The 24923-nt window shown below is 42.6% G+C and overlaps 1 protein-coding gene across 6 annotated transcripts in view; it reads left to right on the forward strand.

The window, feature by feature from the left end:
- gpc5c (glypican 5c) overlaps positions 1-22277 on the forward strand; it is a 105268-nt gene extending 82991 nt beyond the window's left edge. For all 6 annotated transcript variants that reach the window (XM_037083392.1, XM_037083394.1, XM_037083393.1 and 3 more), the window contains 2 exons: positions 2882-3023; positions 20148-22277. In XM_037083392.1, the coding sequence (XP_036939287.1) occupies positions 2882-3023; positions 20148-20335 (330 nt within the window). In that variant the 3' untranslated portion in view covers positions 20336-22277. The remainder of the gene's footprint in view (positions 1-2881; positions 3024-20147) is intronic.
- The last annotated feature ends 2646 nt before the right edge of the window (positions 22278-24923 follow it).

Raw genomic sequence — 24923 nt, forward strand, 5'->3', positions numbered from 1 at the left:
CACAGCGTATTACATTGCAGCCTCAAGACAGGGAGAACAAGTGCAGGACATTCAAAGAGCCTTTCAACAGGTTGTAATGTGAGTCAGTCCATAACCATAAAACACCACTGTAACCAATAATAATACTGTTAGTATTTTCTTCAAAGTAATCCTCTGGTATCTACCTGTCCAACAATGAAAACTGAGCTATGGTACTGTCACTTTTGCAGGGAACATAAGTGTTGTGAGTTATTTTACCTGCTTCCACTAAAAGGCCCAACTCAATTTTCTGGTGATACGGTTGTACATGTCTCATTTCACTCACACAGACCTACGAGTGAGGGGGCATAAATATGGGGTTACATGACAGATGTAATGAGTTACAATATTGAAAGTACCTGCTGTTCCTGTGTCAAGAACTTTCTCAGTCTCCCTGTACACTCTCCTTTGCCGCAGTTGTTGAGACAAGCAAGAAAAATGAATACCAATATGTTCATATCTGCTCTCCTGATGACTTGGGCATCTGTTGAGCTGCTGCAGAATTACTGCTGATAATCAAACATTTATCCTTTAAAGTCAGCTCAGCTTTGCGTAGGTTCCTCATTATGAGTCTACGCTTTTTTTTTCTAAATGTTAGTTTAAATGTTAGTTAGCCTTGACTGTCTGGGCATTTACTCTTTTGTATAATTTCCCTTCAAGTTAGAAACGACTAGGCTGAAATGTCTTGTCATCATGGAATTGATTGCCATGAACTTATGCAAGTGCCATTAGTGTCTATTACGTGATAAAACTGTCGCAATAACAATGCAGTTAGTAGTCAGGCTATGAAATTAACTAGAAAATGTCATACAATGTAAAAAATGTCTATGTGTTATCACTGATATTTACCATAACCCGAGAGGAGTAAGAACAGTGATGATGCCTCTTAAATGAAATTGGTGACAAATTGAACTGTAAGGAGCAAAAGTAAAAGCTTTTCCCAGTTCAAATGTTCACAGAAATAAGTTCTAACAGAAATGTATAAACCTAAATGATGCAATTATACTTTACTTTTTTAACGGAATATGTTTAATTGATGAGTAAAAATGAAAATAATTCTAAAGTACACAAATACACATTCCTTTTCAAATTCTGGTGCCTAAATTATCCACAATGCGATATAGCCACTGTTTGTCATTCCAATCAGCTTCCTCTTGAACCACAAAAGGCTTGTTACTACTTTAAAGAGGAAAAAAAAGTATTTTTCACATATGCCTTTAGTACTCGCCAAGACCTGTAAACACACTGTGATGTCTAAAATTGGAGTTAGCCTTTAACATCCGGCTCAAAGCACTGCTGTGCCTAAGTACTGCCCCCACAGAGCTGCCCAGATGGCTGTGAACTCATAGTTGTGTTTCAGGATTGCACTTAGCTTTGCATTGTAAGCAGTATATACAAGCCTGTCTGCTTACATGAAATGTTGCTTTTGGGGTGCTGTAGTGCTCAGGAGACAACTGAATAAAGGTCACCTCTGCTGTCAGGTGTGTTGACTGACAGAGTCAGAGTCTGGTGTCAATGGTGGGGATATTAGTCATCCCTCAGCACCCTGGCCCCACCTCCGTTCCTCCCATCCACCTCTCAACATGTCTTTAGTGGTTGTTCCCTCCATATGAAGGTCAGCTGTGTACCACGATTGATCTTGTCAGCTTTCTCATGAATGTTTAATAGTGGGTGCACACACGCAAGCATACACGACCTAAAGGATGCTCGCAATGAGCAAAGTGTGCGTGTCTCTGTAGCTTATGTTTTACAGATCAGGTATTCATGCCACTTTCTTAGCCTCGCACTCCAAAGGATCATTTGTTGTTGTGTCAGGAGAGCTTCTTGTCAGACATGGTGCTATGGAACAAAGACCACCTTGATGATGGTGGACAGCAGGAAGGGCCAGCAGGTGGTCCAATTAGTTTGCCCCATGCTGAGACGGAGGAACATCATAAAGAGTAGTATTTCACAATCCAGGGCTGAGAAATTCTTGATGCAGAGTGGTGGTCATAGTGCTGTGTGATATGATTCAGATGCAAGAGTGAAGGGAAATAAAGATGATCTGTTCTATCGATCAATGAGGCAATCTTCAATCACTTGTGACAGAAAGATTCATAATGCAATAAAAAAGGCCTGGACCATGAAAATATCATGGCGTATGAACGATGCGGCACTGTGGGGAAATAAACAGATGCCTATAGATATCTGCAGATGACTGACATTCTTATTTCCATACAAATAAATCATGTCACCAGTATTCAAGTATTGGATTTATCTGATTTCTTATGAACTTTACCGATGGAAGAGTAAATGTACAATAAACCTTTACTGCCTGATGGAAATAGCACATATTTATAAAACTCACTTTTGTTTAGGGGGCTCTTTCTCAACCTTGTAATCAATGCTGCTCTTAAAATGTGGTTGTAATTAAATGCGACACGTCAGCGCACCACCCAGGGCCCTCACTTTACACCACCCACACTGCTCCACTGTTTCCCCAGGATGCTATGTATCATCTATTGAGCATTTGCTGACATTTACAGGGATTAATATGTCAGAGCAAGAGAAGGAACACAGGAGACACAAAGCACCACAGTATTCCACTCATAAACGCTCGGGTGGAAGAGAGCTGTAACTTGCCGTGTATTTAAAGTGTTTCACGCGAGCATTTGAATTGTGTTTCACAAACAGACCTAGATAGTAGAAGCTTAGCCTATATTGTATGTGGTAGCTGAAGAAGACTCAAAGCAATAATCAGGTTTGCTCTCCACTACATTTCTCAGTTACTTCTTATAAGAAATGGCCTGCAGGGTAAGGGAAGGCAGTGTTATACATAAACCTGTATGTAACAAATGTCTGTATTACTTTGTTTGTGGTTTAGGAGACCCAGGAGAGGTTTCCAAAACTGGGCCAGATGGAGGCCTGGGAAGAGCTCGGCAGTGGGGAAACAGAGGAGGGCAGCAGCACAGACTGTGATGATGAAGATGGATGTCAAGCTTCAGGAGACAGTCAAAGCCAGACCTGTAAGTAATGCATCCTCCACACATTAACACTCACAGAAACATGAAGGGTGTCACGATTCGATTCGACTTGCGATTCTGAGGACACCATTCAGTTCAGTTCTTGACTGACATTTTAGTACTGATGGAAGTTTTACTCTCTGACAATAGTCATTTACATTTTAGAATTCACTAACAATAAAGGCTACATTTAGAGGCTACATGGTATCAAGACTGATATAATTACCATCATTTTTGAGGGGAATGTAGGCCTACCACACTAAGGCCATATGGACAAATCTGAATAATGTATTATCATTGAATGTAATAACAATATTCACCAGTATATAGGGAACAAACTAATGTACATGAAAACCAATAGAGAGTAACTGTTGAAGGGTTCCTCACCTGCAAAGGCTATCAGGATTATTTAAGTGTTTGATTTTGATACTAGAATATGAATGCTTATTTCGATGGTTTTTCGATTTAGCTTTGAAATTGTGACAGTCCTGATAAGCACACAAATCCCCTGCCCTATCTTGGTATATGGTATATATATATATGATAATTTTACAATTACCATATTGTTGGCAAAAGTAATGATCCCCAATCTTGTGCAAGTTTGCTTCTATTGCATATAAGAACCTTATCTCCCTCTGTCACCTGCCCCTCAATACTCTTTGTGACAAATAATTGTGTGACTGTAATATTTTTAGATGTGCTCTACCTTTACACAACTTATTTTGTGCATTATATAATTAAGGACAGACCTGCTTCTGTCCCGTATTTATGTATGTATCAGTGAGACTTTGCATCTGTCATTCACTTGTTATATGGCAAAGGAAATTCACTTTGAAACACTTCTTTCACCCTCTGTCATTCTCACCTGCTGTGTCACCTTGAGGCTAGCGCAAAGGTGGAAGCACAGAAGGTTCTTCAGATTCTGAGACAACGAGACAGTTTACCTCCGTGGGCACACATAGACACACACGAGGCAGTGAGGAGATGTTAGGGCTTGTGTTGGCATTGTTGAGAATCATTTGATCTTCTGCAGAAGCTTCTTGTTAATCATCCCTAATTATCATGTTGGGTTTTTCCACCTCCACAGTTAAACAAAGGAGTCTGGTATGAAGTATTGTCTTACTAGCATGGAGGTAGCTGGGAGGAATATGGAGGAGCAAATATGCTCCTAATATGCACTTAACAGTGGCAGACACCAGATTACCTGTGGCCTGTAAAGAGGTCATCAGGAGATACTGTATGCTGTGACATGCAGGCAAGCAGACAAGCAAACACAATGAAGGCAAGCCCAGTGATAAGATCCTCGCTGGAGTAAGCTGAGCCTTTTGACTTCCCCAAATCTTCTGCGCGACTGCAGAAATGTAGGTGCTGATTCAGCAGTCAGTTCGTACCATGTTAACTCAGTCCAACACAAATGTAGTGTACTACAGAGGGCTAACCACGTACCCACAGGTGCCTTATTATGTGTACCCAATTAAATACAACAGACATTAGGGATTGCCTGGTGGGTTTTTAAGATTCTGACCACGTAGCCACAGCATCCGCATTTCGACTTTGGCTGAGGACCTTTGTTGCATGTCATCCCCACTCTGTTTTGTCTTCATAGCATGTCACCTTGCTATACTCTCTGCCATCAAAGCAAACGGGGAAAAAAAGCCCCAGAATATCTTCGAAAATATCCAGAAGACATTTGATATTCTTTTCACATACCAACAAACCTTTCATCTATGTTGAGTTGCTGGAGTCACAGCATTTGAAAACTTTTCCAAACAATTTTAATGACATTTTAACAAACAAAAAGTTTTGCTTTTTCTTTAAATATTTTCGAAATTTGCAATGTGAGTATTGCCAATTAGACACAAAAAACTGTAAATGAATGCAAATCAGCCTCCCTATGGCCACCAAGTAAACACTGACATCATCATTTTGTCCTCCTGTTTGAACAACTCCAGTAAGAGGTGTCAGCAACAGCCCTATCCGACTTCATATCACTTTGTGTGGTATGTTAGAAGAGGTCCACTTTCAAGCAATGTGATTACTTGTAATGCGTTTCATCTTAAATTAAATTATCTCTAGCAACTAAACCCCAATCACATAACCAGTTTCATACTGAAGAGAGTTCCAAGGAGCTGCAGCAAAAACACAACAAGTAGGTCTCATACGTCTTGTTAGTGTTTTCTGCGATCATGACAACTGCTCAGTTCCTAATCAGCTCTTCATTGTACATGTGGAATGTAACATGTACTGTGCCTTATGCAGTTTTACTTGACTATTAAGTCCTGAAAGTACAATAAAATCGGCAATAGTGAATGCACAACAAAACAAAATCCACAATGAGGTTTAAGCCACTGCAATTTAGGTATGTGCAAAAAAACCTGAAAGGGCTTCATGTCAGCATGCAATAGATGACTGTGGCCAGTGTGGCTTATATATACCCCTGTCCCTCATTTTGCAATCCCTTGCCCCTCTGAACACAGCTATCTGTTAAAATCTCCCCATATGAAATGAGAACACCCTTCAAAGACCCTCATACGTCATTAGTTGTCATTGATGGCATTTATGTAAACAGATGTAACCGGACATTTCAATATGGCATCTTCAGCTGTGGTGATTTCTCTCGCATTACTGTGGCAATAACATAGCAACCTGAGCTCCTACCCTGCCAGTCGGCACTGATTTAGAGGAACAGCACCAAGTGTTACAACTTTGCTGCTAGACTTCAGTTAACATTTTGAAATATGTCAAAGTGTGGGTCTGTAATGTACAAATCTGCAAGCTAGCTAGACATCAGCAAATTTGCAGCAATAGTTGTATTCTTATTACAAAGAAAAGGACCATAATACATTGAAACAACAGAGAGTTCTTGTGCCTCTTATAATACCTCAGTTTGGAGGTCTATGCAGCCATAACACCTGGCCCAACTACTCAATCCCAGCCCCTTGGCACACACAAAACAAAGGGATAGGGCCAAGTGGTATAGGGCAAAGGGAGTACTGGTATTGCGCCATGCAATCATCACATCTTACACCTACTGGCCTAGTTTCACCAAAGGGTGTGAAGAAGACTTTCCACACCACAATACTGCTAATAAACCAATCAATAGCCGATCAATAGCCATTACATTCCCTGTTCCACGCAGCTCTGGACAGGTCCTTTCTGCCCTGCTCCTTGTTGTGATGTGGATAAAAGTTGCCAGCCTTTCTTAGGGCTGTGACAGCAGCAGTAGTATCCCAACAGCAGGGAATAATCAATCAAAACCATTGTCTGAGATTTACAGAACAAAACCCATTAGTCTGTGTTCAAAGTATAAATCCATATCCTGGTAAGCCCTGTTGCCTGTGCAACTGTCGCTTAGGTTTCAGAAGAATATTTATCATCCGGTAACAAAATTATGCTGGAAAGGTGATTGGTTTATTGGTATCTATAAAAACGAATTACAGCATTGGCCCTATTATAAGACAACTCTGATTATAAGGCACCATTTGCTCCTCCAAAGACCGATGCCAAAAGGTGGGCAACACTTGTCCAGTGACGCATGGACAGTCCATTTTTGGGACATCATTCACCAGCCAAGCCTGGCTTTGATCTCCGCTGTGGGTATGTTCAGCTATTTGGCAATTTCTGAAAACCTTCAGGTGGATAACAGCTAATAATACACACTCACACTCCCCTGTCAAGCTCTTTGAAGTGACCAGCTTGGATTCAAGGGATTTCTCTAATGATTAGCATTTTAAAGACCTTTCATTGTAGCTTTACATTATAATTCTTGGCCTCTTGATGTTGTTTGATGATGTTTGCCTCTATAATCAAGTTATGTTTGGTAATTGTCATTTCATTTTAATATTGACTTATTTGGATTTACATATTTCTAATTCTCTTCACGAATAGTACCTGAAGTATTTGTTAATTATCCAAACAACACCTTTCAGCAAGTGTGAAATTAATTCCTTAGTTGGGTGAGGTTGTTATGCATTATCGGGGCAGTAGGCACATTTTAACTTCCATCTGTCTGTGCATTTGTTTGCCTCTGTGTAACTGTGGCACAGCTCCCAAGGTCCATGTTAAAAGGGAGCATGACCGCCCACTGTTCTGCTAAGAGAGAATTCATCACCAGGCTAATGAACAGCACTAATCTGCAGAAAACAGACTCACTTTCGCTATCATCACTCAGATTTGATGGAACTGCTGCAAGTCTTGCTGAGGAGATAGGATGTATGCATACAGCCATGTACACTCTGAAACTACGTTTAACAATGCAGATACTGATGCCTCATGCATACACGTCTAAGATCAAAAATGAAGGATTGTAGGAAACCATGTGAGCTAAAAATTCATCAAGAAATCTTATGGTTTCCTGGCAGACAAAGGTTTAAAACTTCAGACAAGAGTTGGAAAAAGTTGCATTCTTTTCACATACTCCAATTAGCTTTCCACCACTTAAAGAAAGTGCAGTCTGAGTGCATGATGTCACGCCTGTTTGATCTTGGTTCAGCTCCTCCTCAGCTTGCCTGAAGACATGCTAGTGTAGTCTGTGTGCCAGGCCTGGTCATGTAAGAGACTGCCATGACCACAGCCATGAACAGGAGAATAAATCAGTGAATCTTTAATGAACCATATCATTTCTCTCCCCTGCGGCTATGAGAGACTCTTCTGTGGTACATTTTGTGGCGTGACTATGGCTTATTAACTGTATTAGCCTGGGAACACTTACGGCTGCTCCTTCCAAAGGAGCTATTCATTTGTAGCTAGCTCATTAACGTATTAATCTCTAAAAGACCCACAGTGGCACATTAGACGACTATCTCTCCATTAGGAAGAGCGAGGAGACTCCAAATGTCTGTGCATCAAAAGGTAGAACAGTACTTTATTTGTCTGTCTGCTTCCGTGAGTCGGGCAGGCTCGCCTGAGTCTCTGGCAGAGTAGGCACAGCCTTTTTTGTCCTGGACCTTTGTGCAGGTCAGGAAAAACAGGCAGGCAAATTGAGCAGAGGAGATGTTATTTCTTTTTATATTGGAAGTGCAGTAGTTTGAGTTTTGTTTTTGTTTTTTATTTCTTTTTAGTTTTTTATGAAATCTTAGAGGAGTTTAGGACAGAATGTAGGAGACAATCTGCCTGGCAAAAGTGTGGGAAGTCATAAAAACAAAAGAAGGAGAAAGCAGGTTATCCTTCTTAGAGGGGGAGGAGAAGTAAATGCAGGGATAACACGTCCAATGATTGAGCCAGGGGGGTGTGTAGCGCAAAAGTGTGGATTGTGCAGCCATGAAAGTACAATTCTCTTTTGGTTACAAAACACCATCTGTCTGGAACACCGGTGAGCTCATCAAGAAAGCGAAGGAAGACAACCCCGGCATTGCTCATATACTCAGTGGCTATACCTGTCTATTAGCGTGAAGCCACTGGCAGTGATTGTTTTCTTTTGCCATTCTGTCAAAGAACATAATTATCCAGCTATGACAAGATGGAAAGATTTAAGAGTGGATCAGTTATTCCTGAACAGAAGGAAAATTATATTAGCTTTGCTTTCCTCTCATTGCATAGGGCTCATACAGAAGGAAACAGCTCTGTGTGTGTGTGTGTGTGTGTGACTGTTAACCTGACCCGAAGGGGAGTAAAATCTGACCACTATTTCAAATCCACAGCTGCTGTATTTGAGGACATTGCTTTTACTAAAATACTGAGGTAAAGTTAACACACATACACACCCTCATTCAAAGACATGGAGGGTGGCTCTGTGTGGCATGAGAAGGCTCCAATCAGCAGATTTTGAAGTTAAGGCTGAAGGACACCAGAGCAAAACCTGCACTCCCCATCTATCAATGTCCAGAGTAATATGCAGTTTATATTTTGCTATCCACAGTTCTATAAAACACAGAGATCTAATTTTACCTCTTGAATGTTCAGAAAACTGCACAGTATTGTGTAGGTAATGACCTTGAACCTGGCCTTGATACAGCGATTCAACTCTGATGTAACAGTCATAAAGCTCGTCAGTTGCCGGTGTGTTTGTACCTGAATGTCAAAGGCACTGAAACAACTTCTCTCCAAAGCCTATAACACCATAAAGGTGTGCGGCAGCTGTTCACCCTGGCAGGAAAGGCACATTCCTAAAATGAACGGCTGCTCGGGCAGGATATGGCCAACCTACACCAGTGTTAGCAGGATTACACCGAATCGGCCCCAAGCTCACTAGAGCCTGCTGTTGCCCTGGACCCAGCACACACCTGCCTTTCATGTTGGAAAACTTGCAAGATGAAGAAAAGAGCTGTGATTAAGGATGCAATTCTGCAAGCTTGGGTCTGAGAAAGGACACACGGTCAGAGGTCAAAAGTTAAAACAATGGAGTCATAATGCCATAGAGCTATGTGATGTTATCTAACAGGACAAGAGGTAACGAAGGCGTAGAAGTACAGCTGACATTTGGATAAAATGTTCAGACCTGAAGCTCAGAGAAGACGATTGCAACATATAAACCTATGATGCAATCTACCGTGAGAGAGGGGGGTTAGGAGGGTGGGTGAGGGATTTGGTGCTTGTATTCTCTTCCAGGCCGGGTAGAACCAATCCACCCCTTGATCTTCCCATCCTAGGTCCTGGGGACTGGCGTGCGTAGAGGCCGGCTGGCCAGCAGATGTAGTGGCTGTGTCCCTGTGCGGATATTACCAGTGGGACTGCCATTTCCCCTTAGCCTTTCATCTGGAGCTCAAGGGGTTGAGAGTGAGCTCCGCGGGGCAGAGTAGGGTTGGGGAAGAAGGAACAAGGGGATCAGAGATGGCTTTGGCTGGGAAGGAAGATGGTCTGGTTTGCGGATGAATGTGGGAGGAGTGAGTCACACTCATACTCGGATATGCAGAGTCATCTGTTTGCTCTAGCTGACTTCATGATTAATGTAGTTTTGTCAATACTTGTCTGGACAGAACCTATAAACGATAATGAGAAATGGTCAGATCATTCCCCATGAAATGAATATGGAGAAAGAACATTCTAACAGAACAGTTACGGGGATGATCCTTTAGACTAACATGTACTCAAACCATTTGTTAGAACTTTAACTTCCTGACAGATATTCTGTTTTATTATAATAACCCTATCACACATTTTTTTATTGTACACATTAGCATTTGTGATCAACCCTCCAAATTCCTGCTGCCCCCATCCATCCCTTTTTATGTCAGCATCAACCTTCTTTTTCATTGGTCTCCTTTTCCTTCCTAGTTTGGAATACGCTGCCCTGTGGTTTTTATGGCACTTTGAGAGCATATTAGCTTAAAGGGCTCCCTAGGCATGCGGTCATCAGAGGAGAATGGTTCTCATTAGCCAGCATCATCATTTCCTTTCTAAGCAGTATCAGTGAGGCTTTTATGACTGAGCTTCTCCAGCACACCTTTGGGACCCTAGTTGGGAAACACCAAAAATCTCTGGTGTGACAAGAGCTTTCAAACTAAAGGTGGTTACTACCTCGGTGAAGAGTTAATGAACATGATATGTACAATTATATAGTAGCATTTTGTATGGTTGCTATGAACTTTAAAGCAGAGCAGCAAGGAATGTTGGTGACTCAGTGCTCTGATACCATAGCCACATAAAAGTCTTAACTACAGTACCACAGAGAGAACTGTTATTCACCAACATAACAAGAAAACCTTACAACATTTGCAGGTTTCCAAGCAGTAAATGGTTTTTTAAAGATGGTTTCCAGACTCATAAAGTGGGATTTATTGAAACCTGCAAAGGCAATGGATATGACTTGAATTTTATTGTGTGCAAAACACACTTGCACACCATCCGTCTGCCATGGCCCCTAGTCAAGCTCAGAATAAACTTTTGGGTGTTCATTGGGACCAGATTTAATCAGTTCTCAATGAATTTGTGGAAATATTTTGCTGCTGGCAACTCACACTAACAGACAGACCTACAGCTGAGGTGACTTAGTGATGGCTCTCGTTTATTTGGGCTGCTTTATTAATGCCCATACTGGGCTTCTCTGCTGGTGGTGGGGATGGATGGGATGGTTGGATGGAAAGGCAGAGGGTGGGGGCTTTGTTAATGACCCCCTTGACTTTCTTGACTCGCCTGAAGCCTAGCGCTGGCTGAACACAGAAACTGGCATTCCTGCTGTAACAAGGCACTGAACAAATAAAGGCCAACATTCCATTGATATTGAAAAATACAGTAGAAGGATAAGCAGGGATGAGTCTGATCCTCTTTGTCTCAGATCAACCTGGTATGAAGGGGGAAATACAGACTAGGTGCGGGAAGGAGAGGTGGAATGGAAGGACTCAGGGTGGGATTTTCCCATTGGGGTGGGTACTTCTATTGCAAACTCAAAATCAGAGTATCTGCTGCAGAAATCAGAGAGACCATTAGCATTGCATGAGAGGTCAGATAATGGAGGTTGGTTGCAATGAGCCAATTTTTGTATCGACTACCTGTAGTGAGAGACTGTGTGCAGCGTTGTATATGTGTGAATCAAAGGGAAGCAAGACACTTCATTAAAGGCCTATTCTATTGACCAGCAGAGAGAGTGACAAAGCCCTTCTCCCATATCCATAATTGATGTGGCAATTAGAGCTGAACCTAGAACACACTGTCAGGCCTGAGGGCTGGGATTGGGCTGACCTCTCACTGCTTCAGCTGATTACAGATCAGATAGGAATGGCCACTGACAGAGTACTAAGTAATTTCATTCTAAAACTGCAGTCAGTTATGCAACCAAAAGTTTACATCAAAGTATCTGACTCACCCCCACAAAATCAAACATTTATAACATCACAGCACAACTCTTTTTTTTCCCCCCCTAACCCATACAGATTTCTGAAAACACTTTGAAGTTGAAAAGGCAAGTATCACTTAGATCAGTTTAATTCAGAGGAGGCTGGTCACATGGAGCAACACAAGGCTGCATTCTCCTCTCTCTGTCTTACTTTGTGTGGGTGCTGCTGCTGCTTCTTCTGCGGTTGCTGCTCAGTGTCGCTGCGCAGGTAGCACCCTAATGACAGCTTTCACTAAAGGCTCCTTTCTGTACTTCACTCACAGTGTCACTTGAACATCAACAGCGCTGAAAGGTTGAACATGTCATTGGATTCTCTATGACACTCAAAGTCATAGAGAGAGAAAAGGTGTCAGAACAGGTAAAAGCATGCAGCTTGAGATTTCTGCACTGCTTGACTGATTCCAGTGGGCATGTGTGAAATGTTATGTCAGGAGACACACGGTGACAGCGCCTCTCGAGGTGTTCCTCTACGCGCACTTCCTCTCGACTGTAATGGATGGCGATGAGGTGCATGTGTGCAAGAGAGCAGAATAATATGAATGCAAGTTTATCCCTGCCTCCTTCACGCTCGTCTGTCTGCAAGGACAAACCCGACACCTGCCAATGCAATGAGGCATCTGGTGTTTGAGTGCACACAGGTGTTTGTGTGTGACTGAACACTTGTATCATCTGAATTAGTGTTCTAGTCAAGAAACTGGTGTGTTCGAATCTGTCTATAAGATTGAGGAGTTGTTCTGGGCCTTTAACTTCTGTCTTGCTTTAGAGGCTGCTTTCTTCTCAGGACTCCCCTCCATCTTGAGAATCTGTCACACTGACTGGTAGAGGTCACTGTCCTCCCAGGGCCCCCTTTGCCTATTTGTTTCTGTGTGTATGTGTTTGTGTGGGAGTAAATCTTAATCTTGCCAAGGAGCTTAATCGTCTCGTACAGCCAAGAATCGCACTGGGCAGATTCCATTGCGCTGATCCCTGCTCTGGAGTTGCCATGCTGCCATGCCCGTTGCTAGGTTAGCTGTAGGCTAAGATGTGTACCCCACTGGTGCCCCTGTATTTTTGCCCCTTTAGCCCCACAAATGGCCTGCCAGAGACCCTTTACCAGTCCTGGATTCCCTACATAGGTTGCCTGTGAACCAGAAAGCCAGTTCCCAGAGAAGTGAGTTTGTGTGTGTTACCCAGAATACGGAATAGGGAGATTAGACGGGGGCAAGGAGCCTCTGGCTGACATGGCACCACATAAAGAGTGAGTCGTGGACAAAAACAGCACAGAGATGGATGGCCAGTAATGAACTGTGTGAATGCATCCTCCCCTTCTCTCCACCCTCTAACCTTACCCTTCTTTGTAAGAAAGTGTGTGTGAAAGGAGATAAGAAGACACTGTGCAAGTGCTTCGGAAGGTAAATGGCTGTGGATGAGACAGTGAAAGAAAGGCCTTAAAAAACATAGTGACCCAGAGAGGTTTAGCATTCTCCAGCTGCACCAAACAATGTCAGGACACCCATGATCCATGGTCACCAGGAGCTTCATCAGTCTTTTATTGGTGTCTGATCGGAAGCACAGTGATAGCTCTGCATCTCAGTAATGCTGGCTTCATCCTGGAATAAAAAGAGGCTCGTGCATACCACTTGGCATGATGGGACTCCACATGCTATCAACTTTTGTGGTGTGTAAAAATGATGAGAATGTTGCAACCAAGAAGTAACAATGGATGTGTGTGTATAAATGAGAGCTATCACACAGTTTAACAACACAAAATAACATGGGTTTAAACAATCACTGTGATGAAATTTACAATCATTACATTTATTAAAACTATTGCTAAATTAGAGAAGTGGAACATTGTTCCATATTGGTGTCTCTTTCCCTCACCTCACTTGGGAAGGAGAGAGTCTCTTGCTCTCATAGGGAGAGATGGCAGGTAGCAAATATCTGGCAAAGGTCACACATCAGGTTGGATCAGAGGAGAACTCCTTGTGCTTTTAATGACAAGGAGTAATGGTACAAATCATTTTTACTGACTTCACCGCATTTGAAAAACGGCGAGCTGGCGCCCACATTTCAAAGACATATTGGCTATTGCGTAAAGATCTTGTTTCACGGCAAATAAGGATTGATCTAGCAAATCAACAGTGTCATTATTCAGCTGCTGGGGAGAGTTGTCGCAGGAAAAGCTGGATAAGCTGTACCGTTACCTCTAAGTCTCAAAGTTATGCTGGAACCAAGCAAATACGTGGAAATGGGTGACTAGCTAATCACATATTGTCTCACTGCTAATTTCAAACTCTGTGTCCAGCTGTACCACGAACGTGTATAAATCTTTGCGTCCATATACATGCTTACATTTATGTGTCTGCCTTGGTAAGTGGTAAAAAAATGTGTCAAAGGTCACCTCTTAATGAAACATCGCCGTGAGGCAGGTCTGGTGGCCTTGTCAAAACCCAGGCTCCTGAGCTGCTTTACAACACCCCCACGTGCCCCCCTCAGCATCCGTCTCCTATCAGCCACTTCGCAGGGAGAAGACCGTCAAGGTCATGGCAGGGGTATTAGTTTAGTGAGAGGAAGATGGTGAGAATAAGACAGGAGGAGGAAGTTACTGACCTCCAAGTACCTCCATCCCTCCCCCCATCACTTCATAAATCAAACCTCTACGTTCTGACTGTCTTTGTGCAATTGTGCAAACAGCAATTCATAGTACTGAAAACATCCACAGATGCCTCAAAGCTGCTGGTAAACAGGTCAAAGTCTTGTATTTATACAAAATTAATTTAATAAAGAATGCATAGCTATGTTTGCAGTGGCCACAAGTCAGTGTTGAGTCTTGAAAAGCTGCCTTGTCATCTTGGTAGACTATACTGTGTCAACTTGCTAAGCCCCAGTATACAGTAGCACCATTCCTCACTGGATTACAGCTCTGCAGCTTGTGTTCAGCCAAGCCCACATGCAGACACAACCCACACAAACACACGCAACCATGAACACATTTCCATTTTAATTTCATGGTTAACTCATTAGATTTGTCCCTTAATAAAGTTTTTGCACTGTTGAGTGTTTGAGTTTATGTTTTTATGTTTTGTGGCGTATCGTGTGCATTCATGCTGGCTGTGTATTGTTGTCTACAGTATGTATGACGTGCTGAGGAAAATAGAGACTAAATCTTATCAGTTGAAGACAGAGGGAGGATTGTTTTAGAACAGTTTGCTTTTTCTCTTAGCATTGGTTTGAGGATTTCATCTATGTGCTGGCAAAGCAAAAGAAACAGAGGATAAGAGAGAAGGAAAGAGAGAGGGAGAGAGAGCAAGAGGAGGAGAGTAGCAGTAGAAAACAGACAAGAAGACAAGAAATGATGGTCGAGGCATTTGTTATTCCTCCCACTCACCTTCCAACCCTTATTCCTCCCTTCCGCCCTCTTCCCTCCCCTCCCTCCTTCATCTTGGCGAGAGCCCGAGGTCCACCTCCTCTTCGGTGCTGTGGCCAGGCTCGTAGGAGGCAGCTGTTGTTGCTCCCTCGGTCAGTGGGAAAAATAGAGGCTACTCCAAACTCACAAGCTGCCCATCTGGAGAGGCATTAGTGGCAAAGGACACTGAACCATTTCTCACACGCTAAGCCAACACAGAGGTCAACAAGGTGGCAGAGGACTGAACATCCCTCCGTAACAAGCTACAGCCTCAGGTTGAGCTGCGTTGCCTTCTTGTACTGAACGTGCAGAGGTGAAGGTAACACATCGCAATACAGAGCAGTGGTGAATGTTCAGATGTACAAAGTGACATGATCATTATTGGCCTGATTCAAATCAAGAAATACTCTGAAATACTCTGCAAACTTGTTGCAGATGGAGAAAGTCACTCTGGAAGAGTTGTTGCTCCCATGCTGGGAGCCGGGAAGCGGGCAGAGGACGAGTTCCAGGCGAAGTTCATGGGCCAAACAATGATACTCTCCCAGTTTTGTCCCACACCACCACACAACCCTGCAGTAATCTCAGGGTTGTGCAATTAGCACCTCATTCAGACCAAATCAGACGATCTCTTTCTTCATGGTCCATTCTACTGCAGGGTTTGGTGACAAATGAAAGCTATTACAACCCATTCTTTATACTCATGTTGGGTGAACATATACATATGTATGCATATTTACTTAATTTTTATGTTGGGTCGCACAACCTACTAAGCACTTAAGTTCTATTCGTCTCTTTGGTTTCCTTCACACTCTGACTGTTCAGTGCCCATTATGAAGCATTGTACCACTCAAATCACATGCTCTTTTACTGCTGGGAACCATGTGTCATTGACTGTAAAAGGAGAAGCATGTTGACGTGCTATTGCACTGCCTGGAAGTCACCCGAGGTGATTGATTCCATCTGACTTGATACATGTGACGATGGATCTTCATCCTTATGCCGAAAAGCCAAACTAACTGTTTTCCTCTGCTAACCCACTACGTAATCTTTCACTCCCTTCCTCCCTCTGTTTTTCTGTTTCGCTCGTTCTCCCTTTTTTTTTTCTCCTCGCCATATTTAGGGGATTTACACAAGAGCCAGCTTATGAAGCTCGGCTTATCTGCTAACATTGTCTCATTATGACAACAACATCACATTCCATTATGCTCCTGCTCTCCTGGTTTTTCTTCTCTTTGTACCTCAGGTTGTTGCTTGCTCATAGGGACTTAACTTTTTGTAATACAGCTCTTTGTTCCTCAAGCTCCCACCATATCCCTTTATTACTTTTATAATTCAATTCTTTTTTTTTACTTTTGCTCAGTGATGTGGCTGAAAAATATATCCATATTATGTGATAATCACTGACATCAAATAATATATAAATAGTATCATCACGTAACAAATCCAAACTGTGTGGAGCTTTGTGAGAGCAAATGTTAAAGTTTTTTCCATGACCTGAAAAAGTCTGATGGTCTCCCCACATGTCGAGAACCTTGTGCTTGTAAATCTGCCAAAAACAATAAATATTGAGGGTTTTTTTTTAAAAGATTCTGCATTGTTCAAAAGTAATTTCTCTCTTCAAGATAAATGTGACAGAATATATTATTATAGCTCAGTATAAAATGATAACTGTGCTGCAAAATTTTACTGCATCTGTCAATGTCAAGCTGTGCTTTCGGAGCGCTGCACCATCCCTATTTCACAACACACACTGTTGGTCATCTGTTCTCAAGACTTCCCAGACCACAACAATGACATCTTCTTTTTGTTTAAAAATTGTTTTAATCTATTTATATGAAAGTATTCCCGATGCAAAAGTATTTCAAACAGATTGACCACAGTACTATTTCAAGTGATCCCTCCATCAAAGTTTGGACACTTACTTGGGTCCAGGTCATAACATGAGTAGGCGTATGTTTTCCCAGCCATGTTCTCTTACTCACTGTAAATGATACTGAAACACTCTCTGGTTGGGATACATGATCTATTGTGCATTTTCTGGGTCTTTTCCAGGGTCTCAATATACTCCTTTAGGGCATGTGTACTGTAAGCTTTGATGTATTTATAAATGAATATGCTGCCATCAGATGCAATTTTGATAGGAATTTGGAGGGAATTGAGACATAAATTACAAAAACAGTTCTTTCATTTCTTTTCTTTTATTCCCCTCCCACCTCTTGGCACGCTAGGCAATCACCCTGTTTGGCTTTGCCTTGAAACGGATCTGGTGAGATAATTAGTTTGATGGGTACTGACCGTGCCTTGTCACTTTATTTAATTTGCATCCAATTTTATTTGGTTTCAGAGTTCGGAAAGCTCTCTAATACGATGCATTCCAAAATATCTACCTACGAAAGACAGTTTAACTTTTTGGCAGTACTGTTGTCTATACTGTAATTGGTTGTTCTGGCACGGACCTGCCGCGCTAATTATCCAGTTGGTTAGCCTGTAGTGGAGTACTGTTCGTATTGTGTTGGCCCATTCATGTGCTGTTTTCTGACATCTCCCTGATGAGATTCAGCCCATTTCCATTGAAACAAAACAGCAATCTGATTTGGGATAAATGATGTCTTTGTCTATTGTATACTGGAACAACAAAAACCATTGGCACGGGAAACACTCTCTAGAGCCCTGCCTAACCCTATTCACACATGCATACACATGCACGCATACAAACCCAAGTGCACTGTAGGGATGGGTTTGATATGCTCTCTCAGCTCTACAAAACAATGTATTCTTTAGATTTACACAATCGGCCATGCCAGGTGTGAAAGCAAAACTTGCGATTCATTTTGTTCTTTTATGACAGTGAAGAAGTCATTTCAGTTATGTATCCCAAGCTTTTTGCGTGGGATGCCATGACTTCTCACATTTTTACAGATGTAATAAAATCTGGTAACGCATCACACACCTGGCTGTCTAGTCACTTGACAGCCGAGTCACCACACAGGAGAGGCTGTAACTACTTAATTAGACAACTGAATCCGAGACAGATCAGTTTAACACACACTGGTGGGAATCATTGCAAACTTGGCCTGTTTTCCTGACAGTGACAAGCTCAAAAAGACATTTTGACAATGAGCTTTGGCACTGTCTGGAGTCTGGTACTTAGCTTCCTGCCCATTGGAACACACAGTCATTTCACCCATTACCTCTCTAGGCACTACTAACACAATGCTTGCATAGATCTTAACCCTACATGGGCAAAACTAAATATATGACATTAGTCAGGTCTTGAAGATATAATATGTTGAAATTAAACTAGACTAGACCTTTGTTGCATATTTTGTTGAGTTGTGTACTTATTTTCCCAAAGTTTCAAACCCAGAGAAAGTTTACTAAAGGGAATGTTTATAATTTGGTTGACTGTTGCAACTTCCAGGAAAGAGAAGGGTTAGCCCTAACCCTGAATACAAAAACATACAAAAGAACATTACCTCGTCTGTGATCATTTGTGACTCAGTAACATCAGATAGTTTTTCATTAGCAGTGGTGTTTTTTTCATGGTGTATTCACCAGCAGTGAAGTGAGTTTGACTACCAGAATGATCTGTATGTATTTGTGTTACTCACGAGTGTTTTTTCACCCCTAACAGCCAGATTACTTTACTGTACATTAGCCCACTGTACATTCAGGTCAAGTGTCACTGAGCTCAGCAATTACTTCTCTCTCTTCCTTTGCCTTCTCCTCTCTGTAATATCTTCATGAGGTGAAGTCATCTCTGAGCTTTTCCTTCGATAAATGGCTGCATATCAGAGCAGAATGTGATGGGACTCCAGGTGTTTATTCCTCCTGAAGGTCTGGCTCCGAGTGACAATTCTGAAGAGGATTCTCGAACCAATCGGTGGTCTGCAGTGTTTTCACGTCACTTTTTAGTACTGGCTCAGCTTTTATCTCGACGAAGGTGATATCAGAATAATACCTGATTCTATCCACAATGGAAGAAGAAAAAAGAGCAAGTGGAATAGAGGTGAGCCTCGCTGCACCATGCAGTGGAAAAAGCAACTTTAGTTATGCAGTTTAAGTGGCATTTAATTGGTACCTGAGAGTGTGTAGAGCACTCTGCTGTGCTGAGGGTGGTTATCTGTCTCTAGCCCACAGATACACATATCTGTGCTGGGATGAAAATATAGAAGAGCAGAAAGCAGAGTGGGTGATCAGGTAAAGGAATCCATTTCCTTTCCGTTTTAGAGACACCAACACACTGTCGCATCCCAAAGGGAAGCGAGAAATGAGTTGCTAAGAGCCAGGGCAGTCATTCTGTATGAGGATAGAAGTGATCAAGTTTAAATGAGGAGACTGGAGGAACAGCGAGGGGCAAAGACACTGAAGTCCTCCTCAAGGAAGGCTAGGATTTCACCAGTGTCAGCTGTTTGTGTGTGAAACTTTATATACGTGTGTTTGTATGGACTGGGATTCAAAGGCTTTCCTACCCTCATCACACGGATTTATCTTGATTGTACGCACTGTCACAGTGAGAGCTGTCCATCATCTGCTACTGGAGATTAGACACCATGTCCTTCCTCCATTGTGATATGTGTGGAAATGGCCGCGGGGGTTCATTTTGCGTTTAACTGTGTCCCATGGGGCAGAAAAACTCAGGATGTGGCAGCACAGGTTTTTTTTGTCTGTGTAACAAAAAGATTGCAAAGTAGCTGAACAATAAATCAGTGGCACCACATATATGTGTGTTAATGTTCAGAAAGCACTCTTCAAAATAAATCAGTGGTGCTTTCAACTTAAAGAGCCACATCTGTGTTTCTTCTGAAGTCCACATGAACTCCCTTCAAGTGTAACAGACATATTTATAAATCACTTTTAATGTGCGATTGTTTTTGAAAACCCTTGGAATGAGCTTGAGTGAAACCACTTATCTCTGTCTGTCTCTCTTCCCTTCTCCTCATCTTTTATCTGTTCCTGTCTCTCGCAGCACACACAGAAGCCCCCAGCGAAGGGAAGCCCATTGCTAGAAAGCCTGGAGGTGACAGCGCACGCGAGAACCCTTCCAGGCCCCCCTCTGTGAAGGTGATAGGGGGCTCGCCGTCTGCCAGCTGGGCACGACCCTGGAGCCTCGCACTGCTCTTTGCTGCACTGTGCTTGCAGTGGACCCTGTTCTGATGCCGGCACCCTCTGTGAATCCGCAACCCTGCCCCTCTAGAAAACCCACATACACGCACACAGGCACCCATATCATATACATATCACTCATAGTATCCCTTCTCCTGTCCTCAACCTGCATGGATGGATGGAAAAATAAAAGATGGAAAACAAGACGGGGCGTGAAAGAGAAGAGGACGCAGTTGCAGGAGACTGTAGACTTAAGGGGGGGGTGGCTCTCGCAGGGGCACCTTGTCCTGCAGCATCACCAATGTGGGTGTTTGCACAAGCTAATCCCATGCACGCTCATCTACAAAGATTATAAGCTTCCTCTTGTCTGTTCTGGAGCTAGAAGTTTGTGTATACAGACAGCGATACAGCCCTGCCTTTTGGTGGTTCAGAATGGGACTGCGTCACTCTGATTTTACTTAAAAACGCTTACACATATACAGACTCATATACAGTACAACTACTTTTCTGCTGCTGGTTTTTACTTATCCTTTCAGGCTGAAAAAAAAAAAAAATCATCACATCGACTGCACCAGCTACGCAGAGGAATTCAGCTCATTTGAAAACTCAACTCGTTTTCTTTTCGGGGATTAAGGAATGCATGATAGATTGATAGATCAATCCCAGGTGCCTGGCCCAGAACAGCAGATTTGATATACTCTAATGACTGTGTACCTTGGCAGGGATTAGAATGTAATGAGTTCACAGGTAGAGCACGGGCACACTTGCAAGGCTGAACACATGCGTGCAGACAAACTAGGTGTGTATAGTATGTAAATGTATATAGGTGGAAAGATTTGATTGAGTGTACGAGGTTCCGATTCAACAAAAAGCTCTTAACTGATCGAGCTGAATGAGGTTTTTTCTTTTCCCTTTGCAATGAATGGACTGTGCTCGTCTGCTCAACACCACATAAAAACAATGCCAAAAATATAGAGATTTAATTTCTGTAACAAATAATGCAGGAATGCACATAGTTTTCCAATCCCCTGACATAAATGGACAGATTTTGGACGTTTGAACAAAGTTGTACATTGTTGATTTTACTAATGTTTATTGTGCGTACCGTTTTGTGTGTTTGCTCGATGAATTGCACATTAATGCATGTATAACCTACCAAGTTATCAAAATTGCTATGAAAGGATCAGGCCCCTTCTTCCAGAAAAAAAAACAAAAAAAAAAACTCATATATTTGCCTTTTCCATTGCATCAGGTGTTGTCTTCCTCTCTCAAATGACAGTTTGCAACTTGAAAACAAGGAGGGAGGTCAGGCTGCAGATCTGACACAGTCAGATATAAAATACACAGACAAATAAAACGTGTAGAATATTTTTTACAAAGCTGGCTGCATCTTTTGTTTGATCCCGTACAGTGTTTAAGCTCTTCTACATGAATTCATTGCACATTTTGCCAGATAAGCTCTAATGTCTCTCTAGCCACTCTTAAGCAGACCATTCCTTGGAATTTACACAGAATAAATCACTTTTTGTTTGACTTATTATTATCTTCTATCATGTCTACCTGCCCCTCTCCCTCACTCTAATGTAGACGAGGTACAGCGGAGTGTGTGTGACTGAGGATGAATGTATGGTCAACGCTATGCAGCTACAGTATTAAACCTGATCATGCCTAAAGGTTACTCACATACAGTATCTAAGCTAAAAAAAAAGGTCTTTACACTTACATGGGTCTATGTGCAGTGAAATACCTCTTCATTACCTTTATTGACTCTGCCTATAGACACGAAACCCCCTTTGGTTAATGGAGACGACTAAAGCTGCGCGAGGTTTCGGCACTTCATATCTGTCACATTTTGTGTTCTGTAACCATATTTGTTTAGTTCGTATGATTTCCTCCATGTGAGTTTTGTTTGCTCCCAACTGTCGATCACTGCCCCCCACGGATCACTTACAGCCTTTTACCATTTGCATGTGTATAAATGTACATATTTTAAGTCACGTGTCATTTGTTTTGTGTCTCATTTCCTCTTTCATATGTCAGTGTGCTAGCAGTGCAGCTGAGCTCTGTTGAAGGCGCTCTGCTTTTTTTGTACTCGTCTCGATAACGTCTCCTCAAAGACTATCAGCCACGATAGACGACGATAAACTAACGAGATGTCAACACAAACACCCAGTTATTACATTTATTTATTTTACACCTTCAGTCTTTTTTAGTTGTAATTTTCCTTTTTTATGTTATGATATCACTGTGCTCATGCTCTGGTTAGGTTTAGGAAAAAAAAAATAATCATTTTTTCTGATTAAAACACAGAATATGTTTTGGTTGCCACAAATGGTTTCCCAGCTGCTCAAATATCATTCTTTTCTCACCACAAACATGTTGAATATGAAATGGCACTTACTGTAGAATTTTTCAGCGTGGTTTCAGTGGTTTTCACACGTTGCCTGGCACCATTTCATCCTGGTGACTGGGCTGGAGATTTCCTTGTGAAGGGTTTTCATAAAAAAGGCTCTATACACCTGTGGCACACCCTTACAGGTGTTTCTACTGATTTTAAACCGATAAATCCTCCCCATCAGGCCTGTGTGGGCTTGTTTGACGTCGTCCTCCTTATTCTCCTATTACACCTGTTTGCACATCTCTGCCTGTTTTATTGGTGCAATGAGTCAATCGACATGTAATTCGCGGCAAACACAACTTGGATAGTAAAACTAATAGGCCTCATTAGGTGAAAACACCTTTAGACGTGTGCGGGCATGTCGACTCCATTCACATTTCACCTGTCCTCTAATATTAAACCGGGCTGGCAACATCGTGCACGTCCAGTGATACTTTTTTGATCTTTTCCATGGAACAATCTGGCATTTTAAGAAGTACACTTAATCCGCTTTCTTGGCAGTGGTGTGTCTTAGCACCTCCAGGAACCCACTGCGCCCAAGCCACTGGTCGCCAAGAAATAGTTACAGCATGTAACTTCCCTGTAATCCGCAACCCCTTCAGTTTTGCATTTAAATTTGTGTATGGATTAAAGAAACAAGATGAACAAGTGGGCGAGCTTTGGAGGTGATGAAAGGCGTATTTTTGAACCGCAGAGAGCCGGCTAGGTATTTTTCTTTTTTTCTCAGCTTCAAGTCTGTATGCGAAGCTAATGCTAATCGCCTCCTGGCTCCAGCTTCATGGTCAGCGCGCAGAAACGTGAAAGTGCTGCTGATCTTCTCATCTTACTCTCGGCAAGAAAAAGCAAGCAAGGTTTTTAACCAAACCGTTTCTTCAAAGCAAGAAGACCTCATAACTATGTCTACACAGCAGTGGCTCGCTTCCTGTCCCTGCAAACACGTCGTTGAGCATTCTTCTGCTGCTGGCGAGCGGTGGAGGAGGACTGAGTTATGAGGGCGTGGGCAGGGCAAGCCGTCTAAGTCTGACCTTCTCTATTTGCATCCAGGAAGCCTCCCGCTAAACATATCAGTCCGTGTCTGCACCAGGAATAGAGGCGGGGGGGAGAGAGCAGAAGACATGTAGAGGTTCAGCGCTGGAAAGAACCGTGGCAGACAGTCAACGGCGATGACAGCGGCGTCGACAGTGACAGTTTGCTCGCTCAGCTGATGTGCGGCTGACCCGCTGGCTGCTCATGCAGGGGAAACTTTGCCTATTCATGGGCTGTAATTTCTCCCGAATTAGTCCCTGCTGTCAGCTGCAATGTTTGCATCACCGTTAGCATAGCCTAGCTACTGTGGGACATGTACAAACACTGAGACAAGCACGGGGGGGGGGGGGGGGGGACAGACACATGTTTTTGGGGTGACGCACAATCTGCTAGAATATCCCCGGGTGAGGTTATGAGCTAAATCAGGTGTGTGACATGTGGTATCGCTGCTTCATGCATTATAATTTTAGCACCGCCAGATAAAGACATACAATAGAAGGGAAGCATAAATGTTTCGGGGCAGTGTTTGTAATTGGTCTTCAGGGTAACACAGGTCCTTTTTTTTCTCCCCCCCTCTGCGGTGATTATAAAAGCATGTAATGGCAAAGTATCAGGCGACAGTGGCCCTTCGAGTCTCACCACACCTCCCACTGTTTTAGCCATCAGCATGGGAGCACATCACTAAGAGTACTTTTCCTGGACGAATCGCACGACGTCCACAAGTTCTTTTTTTTTGTGTGTGTGTGTGTGTTTTTGTGACTGTCCCTCGCCCATGAACATTTTCGACCAACGCAAAAAAAAAAACAAAAAAAATCATCACAAACACACACCGATGATCTCATTCACACACCCTGTCCCACACTTCCAATTGCACGCAGTCTGTATTTGATCCTTGGAGTCTATTTCATGCTTGTTGCTGTGAAACTGAGTGTCTGGCTGGCTGCAGACGAGAGCAGGGAGACAGTGCCCAGTCCAAGGATATCGTGCCTCCTCTCTCTGCCTGAGCTGTAATTGGACTGCATTGTCCCTGCCTGACAAAACCAAAGCCGTCTGTCCTTTAATAACCTCCGCTGACTGACGCAGAAAGCCGTGGATTACTTTAAAATATGGACGATAATAGGAGCAAACTCAGACACAGAGAGAGTTAGTCTGAAAATTACTTTCAAATGGCCTTTTTTTTCCCCCTTAACTTTATAAAAACCTTCGCTTCTTCAA

This window comes from Acanthopagrus latus, chromosome 21 (genome assembly GCF_904848185.1).
Source record: "Acanthopagrus latus isolate v.2019 chromosome 21, fAcaLat1.1, whole genome shotgun sequence".
NCBI lineage: Eukaryota > Metazoa > Chordata > Actinopteri > Spariformes > Sparidae > Acanthopagrus > Acanthopagrus latus.